At 43.4% G+C, this 27,598-nt stretch overlaps 1 protein-coding gene across 1 annotated transcript in view; it reads right to left on the bottom strand.

The window, feature by feature from the left end:
* HOMER1 (homer scaffold protein 1) overlaps positions 1–27,598 on the bottom strand; it is a 123,224-nt gene that overhangs the window by 19,384 nt on the left and 76,242 nt on the right. Inside the window, exon 6 of the mRNA XM_074995464.1 lies at positions 10,520–10,676. Coding sequence (XP_074851565.1) covers positions 10,520–10,676 — 157 coding nt within the window. The remainder of the gene's footprint in view (positions 1–10,519; positions 10,677–27,598) is intronic.

Raw genomic sequence — 27,598 nt, forward strand, 5'->3', positions numbered from 1 at the left:
GATTTTTATGTCCTCTCCCTTCCCTCACCAAGTTCAAGCTGATGGGATGAATTCATAGAATCATAAAATTGGCAGGAATTTGGAGAGGTCATCAAATCCAGTTCCCTGCACTCATGCCAGGACCAAGTGATATTTAGACTATCCATAATAGATGGATATCTAACCTGCTCTTAAAAATTGCCTGTGATGGACAGTCCACAACCTCCCTAAGTAATTTATTCCAGCGGTTAACCTCTCTGAGAGTTAGGATGGTTTTCCTTATGTCCAACCTAAACCTCCCTTGCTGCAATTTCAGCCCATTGCTTCTTGTCCTATCCTCCTTTAAACAACCTTTTAGGTATCTGAAAGCTGTTTTTAAATCCCCCCAGTCTTCTCTTTTCCAGACTAAACAAACTCAGCTCTTTCAATCTTTCTTCATAGGTCATGTTTCCTAGACCTTTAATTATTTTTGTTGCTCTTCTCTGGACTTTTTCCAATTTGTCCATATCTTTCCTGAAATGTAGTGCCCAAAACGGACACAATACTCCAGTTGAGGCCTAATGAACACAGAATAGAGTGGAAGAATTACTTCTTGTGTACTGCTTACAATACTCCTGCTTATACATCCCAGAATAATGTTTTCGCTTTTTGGAACAGTGTTACACTATCGGTGCATAGCATCTTTGTTCTTTGATGTTTGACAGTGACTCATTTAGTTTCACAAAACAAACAAGCAGTCATGTAGCACTTGAAAGACTAACTTATTTGGTGATGAACTTTCATGGGGCAGACCCACTTCTTAAATGTCTGATTTGTGTCCCTTCATTCTTCAGTGAATGGACACAAAAAAGACATTAGGAATCTGAATACACATAAACCTATCAGTGAGCATTTCAATGGAGTAGGCCATAGCATGAAAGACCCAAGAATCTGTGTCCTACAACAAAGAGACTTTAACACCAGATTACAAAGGGAGACATCCAACCTGGAATTTATTCTCAAATCTGACACTTAGAACCTTGGCCTTAATAAAGATAGCAATTACCTTACGCATTAGAGAGAGAGCTTCCCCATCTTTGATAGTCATTGTCATCTCAGGCAAGTCACTTAATTTAATAGACACTTGCAGTAAGTCATCTTCACCCTACCCTTTGCCCCCACATCTGATTTGTCAGTTTTCATTTCATGTTTTTTGTTGTCTATTGCTCTGTTATATATTCATCATGCCAGTTCATTTTCAGCACTATTTACAAATCTGAAGAAGTGGGTCTGCCCCACAAAAGCCCATCACTTAATAAATTATTCTGTTAGTCTTTGAAGTGCTATTTGACTGCTATTTTGTTTGGTACAGACTAACATGGCTACCTCTCCGAGACTATTCATTTAGTTTCAATGGGCCTTCTTGGTGGGCAGAACCTAACACCTTTTGTAGGAAGCCATCATTTTTGTTAATTAATGCTTCTTTACCATTTGATGACTGAGACAAATACACAGGACTGCAGTGCAGACTCTGAATAACCTTATAAAATGGGTACAAATGTTATCAGTGATAAATCCCAAGTGCCCATTCTCTTTCTAGACTCTCCCTTCCATCCTGGGAAAAAGACATCTGCATTCTAGTGCTGTGTACATTGGTATAACACATAAAAGGCATACGGTTACAGTGCCAAATAACAATGAGTAATGCAACGATTACTGCCAATCAACTAAAACCACTCACAGGGTGGACGGTCCATTATTAGGTCAAAGGAAGACCCTAAAAGAGAATAATGTCATGCTCTACAACCTATTTGATGGTCATACATTTTTGCTTGATGATGATGAAGAATCTACCCTCTAGTGACTGCAGCTTCTGAATTATGTATTGTATAAGATACTGAAAGATTTGTGACACTGCTCCCAAACCAACAATTCACAGTAACAACTGAAGCGAGAAACCCAGACACTGAAGTTCAGGCTGCTGAGCCAGGATACTCTAACTTAATAAGGGTTTCATCACAGTCTGTTGTCCACTGGACTGCTCTGCGTGCAGTGGCTTCATAAAGCCTGTCAGTGTCGGTTCAAGGTTTGCAAAGTGGTCAAGAACCTAGAGAAATAGCCAGCCAAACCTTGCAAAGCCCTTCCTGTTTCCTTATTGTAAACAGGGTCCTCATCAGGGCTTTAATCTTATCTTCTAGGGGTTGAACTATTTGAGTATGTGATACTCCAAATACTGGGTTTCCTGCATTTCATATTGACTTTTTTTTGGATTTGCTGTAAGTCCACCTTCTGTTAATGAAAGTAGCACAGAGGTCATTGGAACCAGATGGAACAGCATGCCAATGTGTATTAAAATAACTATGTTCTCTAAATAGGCTGCTGCAATCTGCCAGCGGAGGCACAGAACTTGGTCTGTAAACCTCTGAAAGTGTTCAGAACCACATACAAATAGCAGGCTATGGGCATAAAATGCAAATCCCTAGGAACATGGCAAAACCTGCCTTTTCTTCTGAGTCTGGATCAGAAAGTAGTAGACAATACCTTTTGTTAAACCAAGTGTTATGTATTTAGCCTTCTTGAGGTGACTGAGGATTTCACTGACTTGTTGTATTGGATAGGCATCAAATTGTTACACTGTGTTAAACGTCCTGAAGTCCAAGATAAAATTGGGTGGCACAACACATCTTTTGAACCAGCATCAACAGGCTAAACCTCAGGGCTTCTAAACTCCTCCGTGACACCAACGTCCAACATGACTGATACCACCTGCTCTGTGGTTCCTCAGAATCACTCAAGAATGTGGTAAATCACATATTCTGAGTTAATCTCTGGATTGATATGGATTCTGCCTACCATGAGAAGCATTCAGTTTGCTTGAGGGAGAGAACACCATACTGCAAAGGGTCAACAAGTTCTTGACTTGCCAGCATTAGCAAGGAGTGAGACTTTCATTTCTGTATTTGACAGCCCAGAACCTCAGGAAGGAGACTAGGATCTGTTAAGTTTTTCCGAGTCCACCGGGATTCTTCACATATTTGTGTAAAAGGGTGGATGTTTCTTCTTTGTTTCTGGACAGGGAATTTCATAACTGACCTCTCTAACTCATAGGACAATCTGCTACCTGGCCAAGAATTTGCTCTCCAAGCTGGAGAAGAGCATTAGCATGCTTTTCCCTATGTGAAAAACACTCTCCCAGGCACCTTTATTATAGTGTTGAGCTTGTGTGTATTAGGCCTGCAGCAGATTCTCCTTTACCAATTGTCCCACCTGCTTAAACAATGAGAAGTCCCATGGCAACATATAGACTGATTTATTGGAGCACAAGCTTTTGTGGGCAAAACCCCACTTCGCCAGATGCATCTGGTGAAGTGGGTCTTTGCCCACAAAAGCTTATGCTCCAATAAATCTGTTAAGTCTATAAGGTGCCAGGGGACTTCTCACTGTTTTTGTGGATACAGACAGACACAGCTGCCCCTCTGATAATGTGCCACCTGCTTAAGAGGCTCACGCATTTGTAGAACCTGCTGTAACATGTTCTGAGGGCGGGATTGCTGCTCTTTCCACCTTTCTTTAAGGAAGTCTGGAATTCCCTGGGCCTGTGAGCCACAGAGGAGCTCAGAGGGTGAGAAACCTTTCCGGGCTTGAGGTACCTCTTGTAGTGAAAAAGAGGAGACAGAGCAGTAGCTGATCTCAGTGCTTGGGGTGTCTTCTTCATCATCTGCTTAAGATTCTCATTAAACCTTTCTGCCAGGCCACCTGCCAGGGGATGATACACTGGAATTTGGAGAGGTTTCATTTTATGTAGCTGCCATACCTCCTGCAATAGGGTGAAGTTAGTCCTCTGAAGCCTGAGCACATCAGTGTGTAAAGTCATTTGGGAAAGGAATAGGACTAACCGCCTGGCTGTGGCCGTTACTGAGTGGCAGGGAACTGCCTCCAGGCTGCATAATCCATAACAACAAGTTATACTGATGCTCTTTTGCACGCCCCCTCCAATAATCATACTATGTCCATCTGTATCTTGCTCCAATAGTGTACTAATGATAAGGAGAACAATGGAGCCCAGAGGTGTCCTTTGGGTGCTACCCATTGGCACTGAGGGCAAGAGTATTGCAAAAATGATCTACTTCTTTGTGGACCACAGCAGAAAAATTTTCCTCTCTGGGGTTTTGTTTTTGCCCAAGCAACCAATGAAGGACTACATGTGCCAGTTGTAGCATGTCTTTCCAAATGGTTCAATGTACAAGGACCCAGTGGCATACCTCACTGGGCAGGAGTTCTTTTCCACATGGGTAGAACAAGTCATTTTGCCGCTTGCAATAAGAAAATTGGGAGGTCTAATGTTGGGAGTGAGTTATCCAGAAGCAGTTCTTCAGAGCTGCTAGTCAACTTGTTAGCTGCAAAGGTTGTTTGCAACCAAGCAAGTCATCACTCTTCCTGAGACTTCTTGAATTGCATGAGGTCATCGTGGAGATTGGAGCCCACAACCAGGAAAATGTCAGACAGGTGGTCAGATCCAATTGGATGGCCGCCCAGGAGACATCCAGGTGCTGCCCAGCGGATTGGCAGAGCGCCTGCAGCCAGCAGCCTGTTTCTACTGGTGATACATGTGTGTGCATGCCTCAGTGCACATAAACTTTATTTTGCCCATGAATGGAAAAAACAGAGGGAACATTGCTTATAATTATTACTTTCCATGGCAAACTAGTTTACACCAAGCTGAAGCACAGTTCTGTATGTTCAAATGTCACCAGGCTATTGAGTAGGTCTGAGTATCCCCATGTACACAGGTCACAGACATTGGGTCACCCTCCTGTGTCTCTCCCCAGACTAGGGTTCAGAAGCACAATACTAGCTCCATGGCTATGAATTATTAGCTCCATTACTGTTTGGCCCTGTATGACTACTGGAGTTACAACTGCCTGGCAGCAGTTCTCATTAGTTCTTCCTTAGCACCCCATGAAACCACACTCGAGGAAATCAGATGAGTAGCTGATGTACTGCAGCTTTCCACAATGGAAACAGGTGATCATTTGTTCAGGGGAAGGTCCCTGATTTGCTCCCATGTGCGACTCTGTGTATTTCCCCTCTGATGGTTCTTTAGGCAGTGCTGAGAGATGCCATGCGGGGTGCATGAGGAAGGTACTTCTTGTTTTGGGACTTCTCCAGTGACATCTCTAGTTAGCCAAGGATGGTGGCTTTCAGGGTATCAGAGTCCATTATGGCTTCATCTTCTAAGGCCCAGTAACCTGTTTGAGTGTCCTCATACAGAAAAAGAGCTAGTCATACAGCCCAGATAGTCTGTTCCTACTGTGCCATGTAATGTGTACTTCAAGATCATCTTCAGGTCCCAGTTCAGAAAGCTCTGTTCCTGGCCTCAATAGCATCACTCAGGAATGGGAGCGGCTGGCGAGTCATGTGTTTATTGCCTCCTGCAGTAGGTTGAGGACCACAGCTTGCAGCTTCTGGGTGGCCTAGCTGGCCTTCTGTTTCGGAGCCAGGTGTTATACGGAAAGGAAGAGTTGATCTCTCTGCGAATATCAAGTTGGGATAGGTGGGCTGCTCCACAGCGCCTCTTGAGGGGCCAACCATGGTAGTGCAGGTGCTCCCTGCCTTAGACCATAAGTTCTGGTTGCTGCTTGGAGCAGGGTGGGAATGTCATAAGCTCAGCCACAGTCCCTAAACAGTTAAATAAAAATAAACTCAGCATTTGGGGGTCTGCACCTTTAAATAAACAAACCAAATAGTTGCAGTGCTTGAAGGCAAGGCTCTGGCCTGGCTCTGGGATTTTGGACCAACACCGAGGCACTCCAACTCTATCCCAGTCTGACCCCGCACAGCCTCTGAGAAGCAGCAGACAAATCTTACCTGGCCTGCTGGCTCTGAATTGGTCACTATCTCGTTTTAGCCCTCCTAGGCCACTGGAGGACCAAGTCCTGCTGGTGGCTAACCTGGGCAGGTGGCTTTTAGTGTAATAACACCTTCACCAGCAGAGTGATATCACTCTACCCAGAGGCACTGAGACCTCATACTAGGGTGAGTGAAGTCTCTGCTCTGCAGTCTTGGCTGAGAGCCAGCTGGCCTTTAGTTCATGTGGTAGAGAACAGGGCTTTAGACCCTATGACTGCAGGTTCAATTCCTGGTACTGGCAACCCAGGTCTGTCGGCGTTACACTTATAATGAACTTTTTACAGCAAGATAGAGGAACTAGGGTTCTGGTTGAAGACACACACACACATTCTGTGGCAAGGTTCTGAATATAAAAATATATAGGAAAAAGGCAAACTAACAATTTTCATAACAAAAACAACAGGGAAGGACTAACTGTAGCAAAATAAGATGGCATTAATAGGATGTAGTTCTTTGTTCAATACACGTGATATAGCCCAAGTATATTTGATCCAGAGGATAAGAGTCTACTACAACTCCCAGCTTGCGTATTGAGGCCCATCTTGCAAACACTCACTTAACTATATTTAAATGAGTAACTCCATCGAGTCTGTTCTGGTCTGGCTACGATCTGAAGAAGTGGGTCTGTCCCACGAAAGCTCATCACCTAATAAATTATTTTGTTAGTCTTTAAAGTGCTACTAGACTGCTTTTTTGTTTTGATAGTATATAGATGAGCACGGCTATCTCTCTGCTTCCATTTAAGTAAATTATCTTACATTTCTAAAATACAAATTATAATGTGGTTTTATCAAATTACATAGAAAATTAAATGTTCAGAACTACACTAAGCATCATTAAACAGATGTAAAAGAAGTTGTTTTCTGGAAACTCAAATTCATTCTTGTTTCCTTCCCTTCTCTGGTAACAAATGTGTTTCTCCACCAGGGTTCTCCCTCTCACTACATACACTGACCTTTTTGTGGCTTTCTATGAAAATATGATTGGTGTGTGAGCTTCCCAAGGGAAGACAGACAGACAGGCAGGCAGGCTTAGATATAAACACTGACCATGCAGGATGCTCTCACAGAAAAATCTTGTGTACAGAACACCCATTTAAACTACCCTTTAACATACAAACCAATACTGAAGTTTTCATCTCCTCTTGAAATCTATGCTAATATGACTATTTCTAAAAATCAGTGCTATTCATATACAGGAGTCTCTTCTTCTTGGGAGCTTAGTAGACAGATTTTTGGCCATGTTTTCTGAAGAAAGAGTAGATATAAAAACTGAACCTAATATAATGATAATCCATTCGTCAAAAAAGTCACTTAACTTCTGCTTGCCACCACGTGCTGCAGCTAAAAACATTGTTTCCTGGTCTGTTACTCCTGTGTTTCAGCAGAATTTTAAGAACCAGTTTCTATGTTTTTTTAAAGAAGGTGCTAACTGAGATGTAGTACCTTGTCAACATTGTGGTTTAATAATGTTACTGAATTAACTAGCAAATCTAACGTTTTTCTCCAGTTCCAAATGTAGGACCTGATCCCTAAAAGTTGCTGACTGATTCTTGTCAAACACCGAAGGAAGTGTGCAGTGTATTCAAAACCTTGCAGGGTGAGGTCCATCAGTGAGTACAAAATGCTCACCTGCATCTGGATTTCATTCACTTTTGCCTCAGTCATGCTGACTGCATATTGCTGCTGATTTTTTAAATGGAGGAACTTCCTATATTTGCTTATAAAGCTGGATTTATTGGATCAGGTCTATCCCCCATGCTTCAGGATTCCCAATGAGCACAGAGCATTGGGTGAGATTTCTCTGTAAAATTATGACTACATATTTATGTCAGATCATAACTACCAGCCAGCTGCACAACTGGCACATTATGATTACAACTAGTACTCATATTTCAAAAAAACCCCCACAGGTCTAAAAAAGCTAAAGCAGTAGCTTCTCTAAAGAGGTGAAAAAGGAAACTTGTATAAACACACAAACAGATTCAACATACAGTACTCCATGGAACAAATATTAGTACATATTCCCATGCTAGTATGTAGCACCACACATGGAAGAATTTGTGATCCAAAACACACATCTTTTCCATTTGCACGTTTCTTTCAGCATTCTCAAAAGGATGGCCTTCATGGAAGAAATTTGTGTGGTTTTTTTTTAATACTGAAATTATCTTCACAATATTTCCTAAGGTAACAACAATGAATAAAATAGTAAACAAGCCACTGAACAAGACACAGCTCCTTTCTGCAAGTACTGATGTTGCTTTGGCTTTCAAATTAATTCACAAATATGGAAATATGATTTCATAAATGTAGAAACACATTCCAAGCTGGTCAGATTGAAACTTCTGTGCCAACATAATACAAATAAAGAATAAATTTTATTAAAATCTAAATAATTACAATAAAAAAGTAAAAATAGCACAATGCATAGACAAGTTGAACCTCTCTGAGTCCACGACTCTCTGGTCCAGCAACCATGCATGTTGCTGGACCAGAGTGCCCCAGCCACAGTGGTTGTCAGTGGCTGGGAGCTCAGCTGGTCTGATGGCAGACTGCCTTGACAGCTGGGAGTGGAGCCCCACTGGCCTGGGGCAGGGAGCCCTCTGCTGGCCAGGGACACAAAGCTGCCACTGGCCTGGGGCATGGAGCCCTGTCGGCCAGGAGCACAGCTCTGCTCGCTGCGAAGGGCTGGGAGCCCTGCCAGCTGGAGCGGGACCAGCCGAAGTGGCCTGACATGCCCTCATACAGCAAACTCCCTCCTTTGGGACTGCTCAGGTCCCAAGGGTGCCAGACCACGGAGGTGCAACCTGTATTACAAAAACAAGTAATTTCATTACGTCAAGTTTTTTATAAACTTCATTCCTCTGTCATGCATTGTCACGTCTCCCTATATCAGGCCAGATTCTCTAGTCTGCCAAATTCTTTCTGCACTGCTTACGTAGAAGGATATTTACTACTGAGCACATACTGCAATCCTTAGTAACATAAGAAAATGAAGGATTAAGCTCTAAGTGAGACATGATGGGTTTGATTTGCCAGTGGACCTAAGTCTGCTCAGGTATAGTGGAGAGAAGAGTATTGGGAGATTGTCTATGAGTCTCCAATCCTTCACTGCCCTCCTGGGTGCACGTAAGAATTTTGGGCCAGAAGAGAGGTGAAATAGAAGCTTTAATTTATACCACAGACAGATGTAAGATATCTTAGGGACCTAAACACAGGGGAGAGTAAGGCACAGTACTGGGGTGACGGTCAGGTAAGAGCTGTTGATAATGTAGTGGAGCTGACACAAAAAACTGTACCTAAAGCAGCTGGAGAATGCCACTTGTGAATTTCCCAACAGACCAGTTCTGCCGTCGCCTAACACCTCCTCTGACCGAAACCATCTCTCAGCAGAAAATCAAGCTCGTCATATCTAAGGATGCCACCAGGGTCCAGGTAATTATCCCTTCCCACAGCAAAACACTCAGAAGACAACTGAGGAGGAAATATCCACAAGGATCTCTCCTCACTGAGAGGCTTCCCAACCTTCAAATATATACGCCGCCACCACCACCTCCTCTGTGAAAAGGCTACGTACCACCTCCAGGCTTGGCAGGTCACAAGTATCCACAGGAGGGACTGGGCCTTTGCAGCTGCTCACAAAGAATCTATAACACCGGCTGCTTGGCACCACATTTCCTTTACAATCTCACTACCACACATACACAAACCTCTCATGAACCACTCATTGGAGGCTCTGTGGAAAAGATAATAGTCAGGCGAGAGCAACATGTGCTCCCCTCCCCCACCCAAGTCCTGCTTCTGCCTTGACTACTCTTTCCACCTGTCTGCCCAGTCTCCACCTCCTCACTGTGGATGCTGAACATTTAGGAGGCAACCTGATCCATTTCCACCCAGATGGGAGGGTGCCTGTATGCACAAGGCTTTGTGAAGGTGACTTGGGACCATGTCTGATTTGTCTGTGTAAGGTGTCACACACCCTTACTACACTCTATGGCTGTGGCCACACTAGCCCCTCCTTTCGGGGAGGCTACGGTAATGTGGCACTTCGGAATAAGTTAATGAGGCGCTGCCATGAATATGCAGTGCTTCATTAGTATAATGGCAGCCGTGCACTCTTCAAAACTGCTAGTTTTGAAACACACTGTACCTGTGCAGCCAGGGGCCTTTTGAAACAGACCCCTGATTTCAAAACCAAATGGCAAGAAGGGGCTTTCAAAATCAGGGGGCTGTTTCGAAATTTCCCCAGCTACCTGGGCAGCATGCATTTCAAAACCGGCAGTTTTGAAGTGCACGTGGCTGCAATTATGCTAATGAGGTGCTGCATATTCATAGCAGTGCCTCATTAGCATATACCAAAGTGCCACATTAGCATAGCCCCTCCTAAAGGACGGGCTAGTGTGGCCAGAGCCTACAAGTGATATAAAAGTGTATATATTTCTTATGACAATTTACAATCCTTCATTTGGTACAGAATATTTATCACCACCATGGGGTTTCGAGTAAATTCCCAGGGAAAGAAAATTCAGTGAACACTTTAAGGTAAGAGATCACTATACAGTATGTTTGATTTACTTAAAAATAAATATATTTCACTAGCTCTTCAGCCTCATGGATTTGTAGGACCTTAGCCATTTGTCTGAACTCACCCGCTTATGTAGACGTTCTGCTTCCTCCTGATATGCAGCAAGCTGTTGTTTCCATTGTTTTACATTGGCAGTGGACTCCAGCAGAGCGGCTGTGAGCTTGGCATTGTTTCCCTTAAGTGTAGCCAGTTCTGCCTCCCAATGCTTGCTGATTGTTGAACTGAAAACATAGAATAAGAACAATCAAAATAATGCAGATCATTACAGCATCATGGATTTTTTTTTATTCTTTTTGGCCTTCACAGCGGAAGTGTTGCCTTTCAGAAAAGATTCAAAATACAGAAAAAATCAAAGGGATTAATTAAAGATCTCTCTCCACTGAATGCACAAATGAAAAAGGTACACATGCTGGCTTAGTTGCTCAAAGAGTTCAAAGTTCAATTTTTCAAAACACTTAAAACAGATTTCTCAAAAGGAACATTTCACAATGAAAAATTTAACTATAAAAAAAAATTCAATGCCTACTTAATCCTACTTAAGCCCAGTATCTGCACGTAATTTTAAAAACATATTGCACATAATTCCTAATGCTTCTTATGTAACTGACTTTTTAGCTTTAAATTTTTGAAATATATTTTCAGAAAGATTCATCCAACATACTGATTTCACAGAATCAATATAGTGGTTTGGTGCAACTGGTTGGTCAGCCCATTTACGATATCTCTAGTACAGGAACAAATCAAATCTGAAAACACACTTTCAATAAAATGCCATATGTAATTCAAGTACCAACATTCAAACACTCAAGTGAGTCATCTGAATTTACTGGGAAGCTTCTCTTTCTAGGAAGTCCATTCTGGACATCCTTGAGAATAACTTTATGAAGAATTAATGCAGTTCCATAAATATGAATCTCTATTTCTAATGTTGAAGTTCGGCTCTCCTGTCATCTGTCAATAATAATAAAGTATACTTCAAGTATGCAACCCTGTTCTCAAGAGCAGGAAACTTACGCATATTCCAGTACCCTTTTCTTTAGGTGGTAACTAGGATAAAAGATGAGGCCTTAGGTCACATAGTAAAATGTGTCAATGATTATTTCTTAGATTTCATTCCAAGATCAAAAAATCTTGTGTGGAGTCTCATGATCAAATCTAAAAAATCACTAATTACCATGACTTTAGCAGCTTTTAAAGGATTATTTTTTGTGAACCAAGGAAACATTATACAACTGAATACTACATCCGGAATAACAAAAAAGACACAAAAATGTCCCTTTTAGTGCAGGTCTACACTAGTCCTGAAACTGTGTAGCTAGAATCGACGCATAGGAAATCAACTTCACTGTCTTCACTAAGGAAGGTTAGCTGAAGCATTTTTCCCTTTGACTTCCCTTACTCACTTTATCAGATGTGTGAAATTGAACTCCGGAAGATCGACTCTGTCCAGGTCGATCTTCACCAAAGTGTAGGCAAGTCCTCAGTCTTATTACCTCAGGTGCAGAATAGGGCCATCCCTCACTAAATCTCTCCGGGGATGCAGCTGCCTTCCTTTCACCCATACAAGTGAGTCAAAATCAAAAATGTTTACCCCACACTGGTTGCCCTGATTCTACACTTATGGAGGTTAAACATTGTTCAAAGTCTACTTAAGATTTCAAAACATCAGTATCCTAGTACAGGTTGAATCTCTCTAGTGTGCGCTCTCTGGTGCGGCAATATCTATGGTCTGGCATGAGTTAAATTAGCCAGATGGTCACTTATCATGGATGTGGCCAAGTTTCCCAAGGTCCCATAAAGTTTGTTTACAGCCACCAGTTCTGTCTCTCACTGTTCTATGCTATTACAGTAAAATTCCTTTAATCTGGCCTCTGATGATTAGGAAAGCCTGATGGTCCAGCATCTGGCAAAAATAGTCCCATTTACAGAGATAATCCTGCAAAATCTGATGGTCCGGCATACAGTAGTCCCCCAAGATACATGAGGGTTGTGGTCCACACAGCTGTTGGCGTGCTTGGGTGTTGGGTTGGGCCTGTGGGAATGGGGCAGAGGGATTAAGCCTGGGGTGGGTTAGGGCTGCAGGGGGCTGGGAAGTGGGAGACATGCGGGGAGGAGCGAAGAAGCAGGAGGAGTGGTGGGGGGTGACATCCAATAGTCCAGAAAATTTGGTAGTCTGGCACCCGTCTGGTCCCGGACGTGCCAGATTAAAGGAATTTTACTGTATTTAGCTCTACTCACCCCTAAAAGTCTTCTAAGAGCCCTAAAAGCAGTGGAAGTGTTGATAATGCTGCTAGATAATACTGACCTCTTATGGGTCAGCAAATTCTCTGGTTCTGCACCAGTCACTTCCTGAGGATGCGGACAAGAGAGGTTCAACATGTAGTCTAAAACTAAAATCCTTCTGACTTGTGTGCATGCATATATAAATGATTTTTATCCAAATTACAAAAATGCCATTAGAAATACCAGTACTTTTTAGCTTTGCTTGTCAGAAATGCTCTTCTGTTCTAACCAAGTAGTTTGAATACTGTGTTTTAACATGACAATATAAAATAATAGTAACATTAATCACCAAACAGAAAGCAGTATTTTTGATATTCCTCTTTCTGCTTCATAGTTAATGGAACTGGCAAAACAAAAACAAAACAAAAACAAAAAAAACACAGACCACTTAATGGCCTAAATGAAAAGAAATCATCTCAGTCCATTACAATGGACAGATTTTGACATAACAAAAACTGTAACAATTACACGTTTGTCAGCAGCACCAGAAAAAGACATCAGGGACTGAATAGGCATGGAGCTTTTATCATTCTTTCAGGTCTCGTGTATGCTGCAGACTTAATTTGAGGTAAGACAGTGTATGTTAACTTATTATGGTCCTTTACGGTCTTTCAAAACTTCCTCAAGTTGTACAGCTCCTTGTCAAGTTCTTCTTATGCTCCTGCTATCTGACTGCTCCCAATCAGCAGACAGCTACCCCACTTCTGCCCTCTTCATCCTGGAGGAAACATTCACCCTTTTGTTTCACAGATGTTACGAAGCATGTAGCAGGCACCTATAACTATTGATATTTTGTTCAGCTACATCCAACTTCATGAGCAGACAACACCAGCAGCCTTTCAAATGACCAAAGCAACACTCAGTTGTCGAGATGCTTCTTGCTGCTGTTGAGGTGACCAGCACACAGCTTTGTGAACCACGAGAGTAAGGGGTAAGCTGGAGGAAGAACAGGTTCCCAGGATCACTAATGCCTCATTGCTGCAAAACCATCCACTATGTCCTGTACTTTACACAGAGTCACAGTCCTTCGTAGCAGGAAGCAATTAATAGACCTGCACACTTGCATTACAGCAATCCCCTTGGTGGACTTCCCAGTTCCAAACTGATTCTTGACTGGTGGTAGCAAATGGACGTTGCATGCTTCCACACAACTATCTCCACTTGCTTTTCCGCTGTCGATGCAGCTCCCGTTCTGGTGTTGCTGCACTAACGGGATGTGGCAAGCTCCACACACTCATCCAGGAACCTGGCCTCGTGCATCCTAAAGTTCCGCAGCCACGACTCTTCATACCTGTATAACGACGCAATCTCATCAGTCAGGGCTTGTTTCTGGGGGCTAGAACTGGCAACTCTACCACCTGCTGCTGCTCCATGAACACCAATGACCACCTTGAATTGTTTCTTTGTCCCACAATAAGCTATCCTCCAGGGAATCATCATGTTCCCCCAGGCCCACCGACAGGCACGGGTGACATTTAGCCCCACTTCCCCAAATTTCGAACCAGGGGTCTACTCATCCTAGCCCCAGATAGAGCTCTTAACTGTAACACAGCCTGAGTGTGATGTATTCGGACGCTGGGAGCAGCACAGCCTTTGTGGCAGGGAGTTTGTTTATAAACAGAGGCAGGGTGATTAAGATAACACTGGGCTTGTAATTAAAACAAAAAAGCAACAAAGTAGCACTTTAAAGACTAACAAAATAATATATTAGGTGAGCTTTCGTGGGACAGACTCACCTCTTCAGACCATAGCCAGACCAGAACAGAGTCCATATTTAAGGCACAGAGAACCAAAAACAGTAATCAAAGTTGACAAATCAGAAAACAAAAATTATGAAGGTGAGCAAATCAGAGAGCGGGCAGGCGGGAGGGGAGGCAAGAATTAGATTAAGCCAAGTATGCAAAAGAGCCCCTATAGTCTCCCAGAAAAGTTGCATCCCCATTCAAACCACGTGTTAATGTGTTGAATTTGAATATGAAAGAGTTCAGCAGTCTCTCTTTCCAAAGCAGTGTGAAAATTCTTCAATAAGACTCAAACTCTTAAGTCATTAACAGAATGGCCCACTCAATTAAAATGTAGACTAACTGGTTTGTGGATCAGGAGTGTTTTGACATCTGTTTTGTGCCCATTAGCTCTTTGTCTGAGAGAGTTTGAAGTCTGTCCAATATACAAAGCATCTGGGCATTTTTGGCACAAGATGGCATATATGATGTTAGCTGAGGAACATGAGAATGTGCCCATGATTCTGTGACTAACCTGGTTAGGTCCAGTAACGGTATCTGCAGAATAGATATGGGGACAAAGCTGGCAGTGGGCTTTGTTGCAAGGAAAAGTCCTAGGATTTGTTTTTCTTACTTCTTGTGGTGGGTAATTCAGGTTTATGAATATTTGGTAAAGATGTTGTAGTTTTTGGTCTCTATCAGTAGGATCAGAGCAAATGCGATTGTACCAAAGGGCTTGACTATAAACAATGGATCAAGTTGTGTGTGCAGGATGGAAGCTAGAAGTGTGTAGGTAAGTATAGCGATCAGTGGGTTTCCAGTAGAATGTGGTACCGATTAGGCCATTCTTGATTTGTACTGTAGTGTCCCGGAAATGTCTCTCTCATGTGGAGTAATCGAAGCATAAATTGATGGTAGGGTGCAGATTGTTAAAGTCCTGTGGAATTCTTCTAGATGTTATCAATGTATCTTAAGTAGAGGAGGGGTAATAGGGGACAAGAGCTGAGGAATCGTTGTTCCAGGTCTGCCATAAATATATTAGTGTATTGTGGGGCCATGCGGGTGCCCATAGCAGTTCCACTAATCTAAAGTGAACTAGGGATCAATAGATGATACCAAAAGCATTGTCAACCACTCCAGTCAAAAGATAAGAAACAAAAGGGTGGGCTAACAGGGGAATTTTCCCGAGGAGTCCAGTGGCAGATTTTGGGGGGGGGGGGGGGGGGGGGCTAGACACGCTTAACATTCTTTAAACTTTGTTAAACTAAAACCAAAACCCCAACTGATTTAAAAAAAAAACCCACACACCATCAAGAAAGGATAAGCTCTAGGAATAAAAAGAGAATGCAGTCAAAAATCCAGCAAGAGAGTAGGGACTATCCAGTTTATTTTAGCATCTGTAGCACATACGTGCATTCAATGCAAGGAGCTCCTGGCCCTCAGAGACTGTGTACATACAGGCTTTGGAGACCTGTGAGGCTGAACTAGAAGACCTAAGGGAGGCAGAAATTGCAGAACTACTAACCACTAACTCAAGAGAGTGTTCTTCAAGTCATTCTGGATAGTTCTCTGAAAACATCCACTCAATATGCAGTAGCAGTCCAAAAAAAGCAAACTGGATGTCGTGAATCATTAAGAAAGGGATAGATAACTTCTTGCCTCTTTATAAATTCATGGTGCACCCACCTCTAACTTACATGCAGAAGCGGTATTTTCATCTTTAAAATAAAAAAAAAACAAACAAAAAACACAACTTTGGCATTGGAACAGGGAAACAAAAATTATTACCAGGGTACGGAATGGCTGGCAGATGAGTCAAGCTTAATAAGACTGGAACTTTTCAGCTTGGAAAACATAACTAAGGGGGAATATGATAGGGGTCTATAAAACCATGACTGGTGCGGAGAAGGTGGATAAAGAAGAGTTATTTAATCCCTTCCATAACAGAAGAATTAGGAGTCACTCAATGAAATCAATAGGCAGCATATATCAAATAAACAAAAAAGCATTTCTTCACAGTCAAGCTGTGGAATGCCTTCGCCAGAGTATATTCTGATGGCCAAGACTATAACAGGGTTCAAAAGAAGAACTAGATAAGTTCCTGGAGAACAGGTCACTCAATGACTATTAGCAAGTGTGCGCAGAAATCATGTTCTGCATGTTCCTCACCTCTCTTTCCCAGAAGCAAGCAATGGGTGACAAGATGAATTAGTTAATGATTGCCTGTTGTGTTCATTCCCTCTGAAGCACCTGATATTTGCTACTGTTAGAAGACAGGATACTTGGCTAGGTGGACCTTTGGTTTGACCCAGTATGGCCATTTTGACGTTCTTGCATAGAGCCTCTCTCATTCCCCCTCCCAGAGCTGAGCTAGAACCCAGGTTCTGATAGGGTCTCTCGCCCTCTGCAGAATTAGTACAGAGCAAGAACACATATTAAAATTCCAAAAATTAGAATGTCTCTTGAATGATTTGCTACAAGATATCAGAACATGTTATTAAAGCTAACTGTCAGGGTGGTCAAACACTGGAATAAATTGCCTAGGGAGGTTGTGGAATCTCCATCTCTGGAGATATTTAAGAACAGGTTAGATAAATGTCTATCAGGGATGGCCTAGACAGTACTTGGTCCTGCCTTGAGGGCAGGGGGCTGGACTCGATGACCTCTCAAGGTCCCTTCCAGTCTTAGTATTCTATTATTCTAGGTCTAAAATTTGTCTTTTATAGAAGACTTAGATACAGAGCTCGTCAACTATTTGCTAAATTATCTGCCAGAAAACTAGAGTTTTCAAGTGCCTAACCAGCCCCTGCAATCATGGTTAAGGTTGCTCCCGCCCCGATCAAAATACGAAATGGCTCCCTTGGCAGTTGGGGGGTAGGGAGGGAGTAACTGTCCCAGGGACCAGCTACTGTGGCCGCAGCTAGAGCCCTGGGCCTTTTGAATCACCACTGGAGCACTGGGCAGTGCACTCTGACTGGCAATAAGGACTGGCTGCCCTCAGCCTTGCCCCTTCCACCCGAGGCCCTGCCCCTTCTGGGAGAACGGAGCCTCTCCCCACATCTTGCCCGGGGCCTGGCAATTCTGTCAGCCACCTGGGTTCCCCATGGCTCTTCTGGGAGATACAGCAAGATCAGCTGTTCTCACATTGCTCATCCCAACAGCGTAGAGCTGTGCAGGGTCCATGCTTCTCACAGAGGAGGAGGAAGTGCAGGTTTGTGGAGCTTCTGAAGAAAAGCATGAAATATTTTAGGATGCAGATGAAATTATGGGCTGGAGAAAACTGCATCATGGGACATTGAAACCATGTTCCTGCTAATCTGCATGCAATTCATTTGCTTCCATGAAGCACTGCACACCTTTCCCAAAACACCCTATGCTAGACAGTTGCAAGTTGAACAGTGGGATAGCTACCCGGGTTGCACTGCTCTCTGCATCAATGCAGCCACTGCTAGCGAGGACACACACCACGGACAGAGGAGCATGGCGTGGTTATGGAAAAGCCATTTAATTACTGCACTTGCCGTAAGTCTACTTAACGTAGGTCAACTTGTTTTTGTAATATAGATTTACCCTCACAAATATTAAGCTCATCCAGGCTGGGGTTGAGTGGTACTGGCAGAGCACATTAGGGAAACTGTCCCTGCCTATCCTATATTTGCTCTTTGGATAGAGAGCTTCAGCCTCTGGGAGCTACCCGATACCATTCACAAGCCCTACCTTCATATGCAATACATGCAAAAGAGGGAGAACACCACCAAATGTGAATCTTGCGTGACTGTATGAACATACACAAGCAGATATGTACAGTACCATAAACATACAGCCTCGTACAATTATGTCACTTTACAAACAAAACAAAAGCATGGTGTGAAAAGCATTTATTTTGCCCTGTCATATTATTATGCATTTTGCACGTTTTGTTTTTACAAGAGCCCAACAACATTTAAAAACAAATGCTCTCCGACTGACAAAAATTAAGTTTGCCAGCAGGCTTACACGTGGTTTGAACGTTGAGTTACTGCTTTTATAGGCCTGCAATATCACTATTTTCTTCACTGGGCTTTCTTTGCACTCTTTTGTCCACTGGGTTTCCTCTTATCTTATGCACATATGCAGCCTACACTGCTGCAAACCTTACAAACTGGCTGACAAATTTTTAAAATATGCTCATGGCATTCTAAACAAGTAGCTGAGGGATGTTTGCGAGTAATTCCATGTCCCATATAACATTTGTAGCTTTAAATCTGCATTTCACTAATTCCTTGTGTGCTTCCCTCTATAAAAAAGTGAACAGTATTTATTGCTGTTTTAAATAAATTACTCCCCCCCATCCATCAGGATATAGGGGGAAAAACCCTCTAGCATGGCATTTCAGAATCTACTCAGCTAATTTGAAGTTTACAGTTTACAAATGTCAAACCTCTTCTCAAACTTTCAGAACAAAATGACTAAATTTTATAACAATGAAAATCCTACTTTCAAAAGTAAGAGGAAGGGAAGGTAGTGATTCATTTCACTACTAGGGAAGGTAGTGATTCATTTCTTTCAGCAAAGGTAAGAGAAGCAACTACAGAAAAAGAATTGTCATTTTTTTCTTCTGTGGATGATGATCAGATTTACTTTACACTGGTGGTGCATGATGGATGAGCAAAATCCATTAAGAACATACTTAAAGGAAGCCACCTCATTCATTTTAATAGGGATTATTTAATAATGCATCACATGCATTTTTTTCGCCTATGGTCTATTACTGATAACTGACAATCACAGAATCATAGGGTTGGAAGAGACCTCAGAAGGCATCGAGTCCAACCCCCTGCTAAAACCAGGACCAATTCCAACTAAATCATCCCAGCCAGGGCTGGGTCAAACTTGAACTTAAAAATCTCTAGGGACAGAGATTCCAGCACTTTCTTTGGTAACCCATTACAGTGCTTCACCACCCTCCTCATGAAATATCTAACCCAGACCTCCCCCACTGCAACCTGAGACCGTTGCTCCTTATTCTGTCATCTGTCACCACGGAAAGCAGCCTCTCTCCATGCACTTTGGAGCTGCCTTTACAGGCAGCTAAAGGCCGTTATAAAATCCTCCTTCACTCTTCTCTTCTGTAGACTACACAAGCCCAAATCACTCAGCCTCTCCTCATAAATCTCCTTTCCTCCTAAGGCTCCAGCCCCCTAATAATTTTTGTTCATAGAATCGTAAGGCTGGAAGAGACTTCAGAAGGTCATAGAGTCCAGCCTCCTGCTGAAAGCAGGACCAATCCCAACTAACTCATCCCATATGAATCCACTAGACTCTCCAATGCATCCATATGCCTTCTGTAATGGGAGCCCCAGAACTGAACTCAATACATCACCTGCGGCCTCACCAGTACTGAATAATCACTTCCTTAGATCTGCTGGCAATGCTCCTAGTAATGCACCCCAATAAGCCACTATCCTTCCTGGCTACAAGGGCACACTCTTGACTCATAATCCAGCTACGTAACTTTATGCAAACAAGCAGTCCCACTCCACTTAACAGAACTAGTCACATATGTAGAGTTGCTCACATGTGTAAGTCTTTACATTTGAGGCTTTGGTGACCCTCTCCTCTGATGAAAGAGTTATAAGTACAAGATCTTATATTAATGTATGATAGCAGATGAATGCTTGTTTGAAAGAAATTTACAGGCTAATCAAAAACTGTTTCGATTATTTTATTGTTTCAATTAAGGCAGCAGGGGAAAGTGGAAATATTTGCTGAACTTTCATATAGTCATCTTAAAACTAGGTACACTTATGGATTAAGATTTCAGAAGGAAGATGCCAGCTACTACAAATAATGATGCAAGTGTGATCTTTACTGAATGCACTGCACCTGTGCTTTTGTATCATCCCCTCGCCACTATGCCAAGAATACAGCCTTGAGCTGTTTTATTACTGCTTCAACACTAGAGTGTTGGCATTAAATATTCCTAACACATTCATTTTCTGGAACACTAGATTCAACATAAATTTTATGACTCTCCTTGTTATGCAGATGTGAAACTTAGACATTGTCCCTAGAAATCTTCATGTATTTAGAATTGAAATTTTCACTAGGACTTTACCAATCCGATTTCCCAAGCACGTTCTCAGGCAATTGATTTATACAGTGGACTTCAACATTGCTATTTTATTGCAGACTTTCATAATGTATTGTTCACAACACATACTGGTATTTCTGTCAGGGATTTTAGCGTGCCTTCTGCAGATTCTTTTATGATTAAATAAAACAACAGGCCACACTCGTCCTCAATTTGTCTAGCTTGATTTTTGATGATGCAGAATAACTTCACAGTATCAGATCTACCCACTCCAATAAAATTTCTCATCCTTGGACATGACAAGATTTCCTTCAGATATGACAAGATTTGAACATATTCGATTTACCTAGTAGAATCAGGACTTAATTAAAACAACCAGTATCAAATTATTTTGTTCATTTCTTTAACAATCACAGTTATATGTTGCGCAAGACTCCTAGAAGAGCTCAGTTATAGCTCAACAAGGTCCTTCAATCACAGCGCAGAAAATACAGGAATACCATCCACAAAAGAGAATAAAAATGTCAAACAAGACTCCAATGCAAACCATCAAACTGAGCTTTCCCAACTACCAAAAGCAGGCAAATCATGTGCAGATGTAGTAGATTTAGAAGAGCTGTACTGTAGAGATGTACATACTAGATTTATAAATGCTTATCTCCTAGACATAAAATCATGTTTATACTCTCACTTGCCTTTATGATCAAAATATATCAGGGAGAAAAAGAATCTGAACATCCATTAGAAATCCACGTGACACGTTCCTGGCCTTCTACTGTGGAATAAATCACTTTAATATCAGACACATCTGCTATCTGGTGCCTGAATTTTGCATTTCCCAAGGGGCGGGATACAGAATAATAGATTTTCAATCTCTAACTTCTATGATTTACAATAAGTGGATTGCATAGTGTTTTAGACATCTTGGTCCCAGGATATTAGTGAAACAAGGTGGGTGAGGTAATATTTGCCATGGAACCAGCTCCTGTTAGTGAGAGGATTTGAACTAGGAACATTAACTTCCAGGATTGTTCTGGAGTCGCCAGGAATTAAAGATTAATTTTAAATTAAAGATTACGTCATGTGATGAAATTTAAGTACTTTTCACAAAGCAATCACTCCATATGTGACCTGTCAGTCTTCATCCTCACAGGATGACAAGAACACCACCACCTTCAAAAGTGGGGCCTGGAAGCTTAAATTCATTGCTTTGCTAGACACTAAGGCTAGGTCTACAAAAACAACCCTCCCCTCAGCCATGTACACTTCACTAACAAGTGGTAGAATGCACAAACACTGTGTTGGCATGTGGCATTGGCCACTGTCAGTGTAGCTACTGCCACTCATTGCGTGGCTGTATTGTGTCAATAGGAGAGCTCTCATTGACACAGAATAGCTACAGGAAGGATCTTACATAACAAAGCTGCATCAGTACCACTATGCTGCTGTAAGATAACTAGCGCAGACATTGGCCTAAGAATCATGGACTATCTAAAGACATGATTTGTCTTATTACAACCAACCATAACCCACTAAATACCTTCACACCTCAGCTTTTCCCTCCATCCTAGATCCCCTACAACTCAAGTGGTATTGAGTGGTCCTTTGAAATATGCTACCTACTTCTACTGAACACTGTTCCACCTTGTATTTAGCTGTGACACGGAGTACATTTCCCTGACCTGAAGAACAACTCAGTTGAAATCCCATTTCACAACTTTGCTAGACACTAAAAATCACAGACCGAATAGACATGCTGGATTTATGGCTTATGAAGCTCATCTACAGAAGTTTTAAATCATTTCCCCCGTGACTGGAAAAGGCCATTTTACCTTCAGTGGATCCTTGAATGGTGTTAGCTACTTATGCTAAACAGCGTAAACTACGTATGCTAAACAGCCCATTCCACTTTGTGTTTAGTTGTGATACTCTAAGGATCTGTCCTCACTTGAAATATTACAGCTGCGGCACTGCAGTGCTTCAATGTAGACACTGCTTTAGGCAGGGCCGTAACAGGTATGAGGCAACTGAGGCACTCGCCTCTGGCGCAGGGCTGAGGGGGTGCAGGTGACTACCTCACTTGCCCTCACCCTTGTTACAGCCCTGAACCCCAGTCATGGGGTTGCACAGCAGTTGGGGGGTGCCTAATTCTCAAGAGGGGGGAGCTGGGAGGGCTGGAGGTGCCTGGTTCTAGGAGAGGGGAGGGGAGGGGGCTAGGGTTAGAGTGGAGGGTCTGGGGGTGCCTGGCTCTGCAGAAGTGGGGGGTGACTGGCTCTGGGCGCATTGTCCCTCATAAGCATTCTGAAAACCTGGCAACCCTAGAGTGGCCTGGCCTCCCGTGTGGCTGCTGGGGATCCCCGGGGGCGGGGGTGAGACACCACCCAAAACAGCCTGGTGCAGCCACAGAGCAGCCATGGCTGCAGCTGCGAGCTGCCATGTGCCTCGCAGTTAGCCTCATTTAAGTGGCTGCTACCGGCCTGTTCCCTCCCCCCAGGGAGTGTGGGACAGGCAGTAAACGCACCCAACCTGGCCACCCACGGGCCAAGAGCCCTGCAGATCTCTTCCCTTGTACCCGCACTGGATGCAGGGGGTGCTGGGGAGCCCAGGGGAGCTGGTGGACTCGCCCTGCCCCCATCTCTCCCTTCCCAGCGTGGTCCACGCCCCTACCAGCCGCTCGCAGCAGGCTGTGGTGGGGGAAGGCTGTTTGGAAGTGGCACTGGGGGCAGAGTATCTGTGGTAGGGCTGGGTGTACATGACCAGAGAGGGTAAGTGGTGCCGTGGCAGGGGTAGGGCAGGTGGGTGATGATGTTTGCAGGGGCCGTGGTGTATGTGGTGACAGTGCTCAGGAGCAGGGTGTGTGGAAGTGGCGCTGTGGGCAGGGGCAGGGAGCGTGGGTGGTGCTGTGCACAGGCATGTGCCCCCCCAGTAGAAACACCTGCTGCCAGCTGGGGGTGGCTGTGGGCGCTCTGCTAATCAGTTGGGCAGTACCTGAATCTCTCCTAGGTGAGGCCTTAGTGCTCAGCTGGCAGGGAAGGCTGAGAGGAGTTTGCAAGTTTGAACCCCAGGGTCCAGCCTTCATAAGGCCAAATGGTGGGAGGTAATGGCCTCCTGTCCCTCTGTGTCTACACCCAGCACCTTCCCACTGCCAAGGTGCTGCTCTGCCTGGGCTCCCCCACCCCACCTTATGTCCAGTGCAGGTGCAAGGGAGCAGACCTGCAGGGCCCCTGGCCTGTGGGCAGCCAGGCTGGGTGCATTTACAGTCCACCCTGCACTCCCTGGGGGGACAGGCTGGTAGCAGCCCCTTAAATGAGGCTACATTCAAGGCACAGGGAGGCTCCTGGCTGCAGCCGTGGCTGAGGCAGGTGGCTCTGGGCAGAGTCTCATCCCCAGGGATTCCTGGCAGCTGTGTGGGAGGCCAGGCCATTCTAGGCTTGCCAGATTTTCAGAATGCTTATGAAGGACAATAGCCTTCCCGCCATCCTCCAGACCCAGGAACCCCCAGAGCCCTCTCTAACCCAATTCCCATCCACTCTCCCAAAGCCAGGCACCCCCAGGCCCCTGCTCCAATCTCAACCAGCATAAGTAGTGTGGTATTATTATTATTATTATTATTGTAGTTATTTATGTATTTTCCCTTTTGCTACAAAATCTGAATCTATAAGGGGGCGCAAATTTATATTCTTGCCGCAGGTGCAAAATTAGCTAGTTACAGCACTGGCTTTAGGTCACCAGAAGAGACTCACTCATTGCTATAAGTAAGTAATCCACCTCCCTGAGAGCTCGGTCACCGGAAAAAATTTTCTGTCAATATGAGGAGTTAGGTCAGTATAGCTGCATCTCTGATGGTGTGAATTTCTCATGCTCCTGAAAGATGAGACCCCATGGATGTAAGTTCATAGTGTCAATCAAGTCTGGGAAATGGATTCAGAGATGGTTTATACACAGGATTTACATTGACATAACTGTATCTCAAGTGTGTGACAAATCCATCCCAAAAACTAGCTACACCGACATAACCCTCACTGTACACTCAATGGAAGAATTATTCCATTGAGCTAGGCCTGTTCTACACTACAGAGTTAGGTTGATGTAAGTAAGGCAGCTATGCTAACCTAACTCTAGGTGTCAACACTAAAATTTCACTCCCAGCAATTTAACTGGCCCACTACCCACACTGAATAACTCCACCGCTGTGAGAGGTGTAGATTGATGCAGTGTCCCCACGTACACTGCACTGCTTACACTAAGTGTTGCTGATTTTCAGAAAGAGCCTCAAAATGTTCCAGGGGGCGGGAAATCCCAGAGCTCAGGCTTCAGCCTGATTTCAGCTTTCTACGCTGCAATTAAGAGTCAGCTGGCACTGGCCTGGGACAGGTTTCTAATTTATACATATCCTGTGTAAGCCCAAATGCTTGCCTGCCTACAAACAGGAGTTGGTCCAATAAAATATCACCTCATTCACCTTGTCTTTCTCACACTTTGACTGACAGCACAAAGCACATAAAAAACTACTTGTATTGTTTGAAATAAGCCTGATTCCCTTGTTTAATATCAAAGTATATTGCAAATAGAGCTTCTGTTTAGGCAATATGAACAATTAACACTGAGCTTATCCTCATTCTTGTTGGGGGTTAGTATTTTAATTTAAGCAAATCACTAAGGAATAGCTTTGCTCTCTGTCCATCTGTGACCCGAATACCACACCAGAGGCTATAAATGCATGATTTTTTTTTTCCTGCAAAGTGGGTCACTTAATGAACATTTATGCGGCATGCTCAAATCGCCATATTTTAGTCATTTTTGCCAAAAAAATAAATACATATGATTGCATTAGCGTGAAAGATAGTCTAAGAGATGCCTTTAAAATTTGACAATACAAAAGGCAGCCTAAGTAATCTCTAACGACTTGACATATAGAAAATGTTACATTTGATTTTCTGCACTATGTACATAAAAGGGGTGGCCAAACTGCTGTTTGTAATCTGGATGTGGCTATTTTACTGTTAAAGTAAAGCTTGCAGAGCTCCCCAACCTCCATTCTCTGCCCAACAGACTGGGGCGGCTGGAGGGCTTCTGCCCACTGGCAGGACACTGAGGCTAAGGGGTTTTGCTAGTGATGACTGGTGCCTGGAAAATTGAGGTGGGCAACACAATTTGAAGGTTTCCCCCTCTTCCACAATAACTTGAGTCATACCCCACTCCCTCAGGCTTGCCTCACCCCTCTTACTATCACTGGCTCCTCTCTTCTGTTCCCAGGTCTTAGCTCCGGGTGAAGAGGCAGCATCTAGGAGCTGCAAGGAGGGGCTGCTGCATTAGAGGCAGCAGCAAAAGCAGCTGCTGTCCCTGCAGTTCCCAGCTGTTTGCAGCTGCTTCTTCACAGGGCTGCAGCTCCCAGCCTGCCAGCTCCAGCAGGTGCAAAGAGGGGGCCCAGTGGCAGCATGCAAGCATGCAGTGCAGCTCTTGAATTAAGTTTTATACTGAATTTTAAAAAAAGCTCTTCTTGCTCTTTTGGTTGCTGACACACATTCTAGGTTGGGAGTGCTGGGGCAAATTACACTCAATTACAACTGTGTAGATGTGGGAAATTCCCATTTACGCTGTTGGAAGCAAGAAATTAATTTGTCCATTTGTATCTACCAGTTGTGGGTTGGGTTTAAACACAACCCTGTGTCTCAGGTGGTAGGGTGCACATTCTTTACCATGAGCTCTGGGAGGAATTGAGCAAGGGGGAAGGACTCATTCTTCACACATTTGCCAGCTTTTACCCTTATGTATGGGCCTCTCACAGCCCAGCCTTTGGTCTCCGACTTATGTTTCTGACAAGCATAACACATGGTCAGCTGGTGTTAGTGGCTGATTTATTTCACTTAAAAGAAAGACTAAATTTAAATGTTATCTGAACCTCCTGAGATGCCCCTCCCCAGCCCAGGAGGAAACTAACCATGTCACATGGTGTCCCTGTCAGTGCCCATCCCTTTAATACCAAAAATACTGTGACTAGCTGAAGCTCTGCCCAGCCACCAGATCCTGATATTTTAGTACCAAGAGTAGAGGGGCCATATATGGGTTTCATTAAGTATATGGAGAACGGATTGAAGAGTTGTTATTTTTGACTGTTTTTGATGATGTTCCTTATCTCCTGCGTTTTCTAGGTTCTAAGCTATACCATAACAGTAGTATCAAATAGCAGCCGTGGCACTTGTGCTCATATTATGATTGTCATTTTTCTTATGCAAGTAAGTATGACACACTAACTGCATTAATTAGTGCCCAAGATCTAAAGTCTGTCACATATGGAGGTACACCTATCTCAGCGCTGGAAGGGATCGCAAGAGGTCATTAAGTCCAGTTCCCTGTATGGTCAGCAGAACCTATTATCCCCGACAGGACTTTTTTTTTTTTTTTTTTTAAATCTATTTGCCCCAGACCTCTAAATGGCCCCCTCAAGGACTGAATTCACAACCCTGGGTTCAGAAGGCCAATGCTCTAAAATGGAGGTCTCTCTCCCTCCCTACGTGATGACAGTAGCAATTTTATTTCATTAAGTAAGCAAAAAGGTATATGAGATAACAGTAAATTCAATTAAACCTAGTTACACCTCCCCTGATAACCATACAATTTCTTGAAGTCAGTAGCAAATAGACCACTCAAACCCATTCTTTCTACTAAGCTGTTTTAACACACGAAATAGCAAACATTAAGGGAGGTGAAAGAAACATAGTATTAGTAATAAATTGACTCACAGTGTTAAACCCTCACACAGCCAACATAACTCAGACTTGCAACATCCCTGTGCGTTCAGATATCGCCAACTGCACTGTTTCACACCAGCATTTTTACACTAAATTAAAACAAAATTCATTTCATTTAAGCCAAATGTGAGTCTAGGAAAAAGGGTTTGGGGGGGGTGTCAATCCTGCACACAAACAATGCAAGCAGCATCCTGAGTAGAGAATCATGGTCCTCCAACTGTGGTCTATGGACAATCTCTGATCAGCACGAGCTTTCTGACATTCCCCACAATGATGTGCTTTGAGAACCAAGTGTGTCTGTAACTAGAGTGGAA

The sequence above is a fragment of the Carettochelys insculpta genome, chromosome 5 (genome assembly GCF_033958435.1).
Source record: "Carettochelys insculpta isolate YL-2023 chromosome 5, ASM3395843v1, whole genome shotgun sequence".
In the NCBI taxonomy this organism is placed as follows: Eukaryota; Metazoa; Chordata; order Testudines; family Carettochelyidae; genus Carettochelys; species Carettochelys insculpta.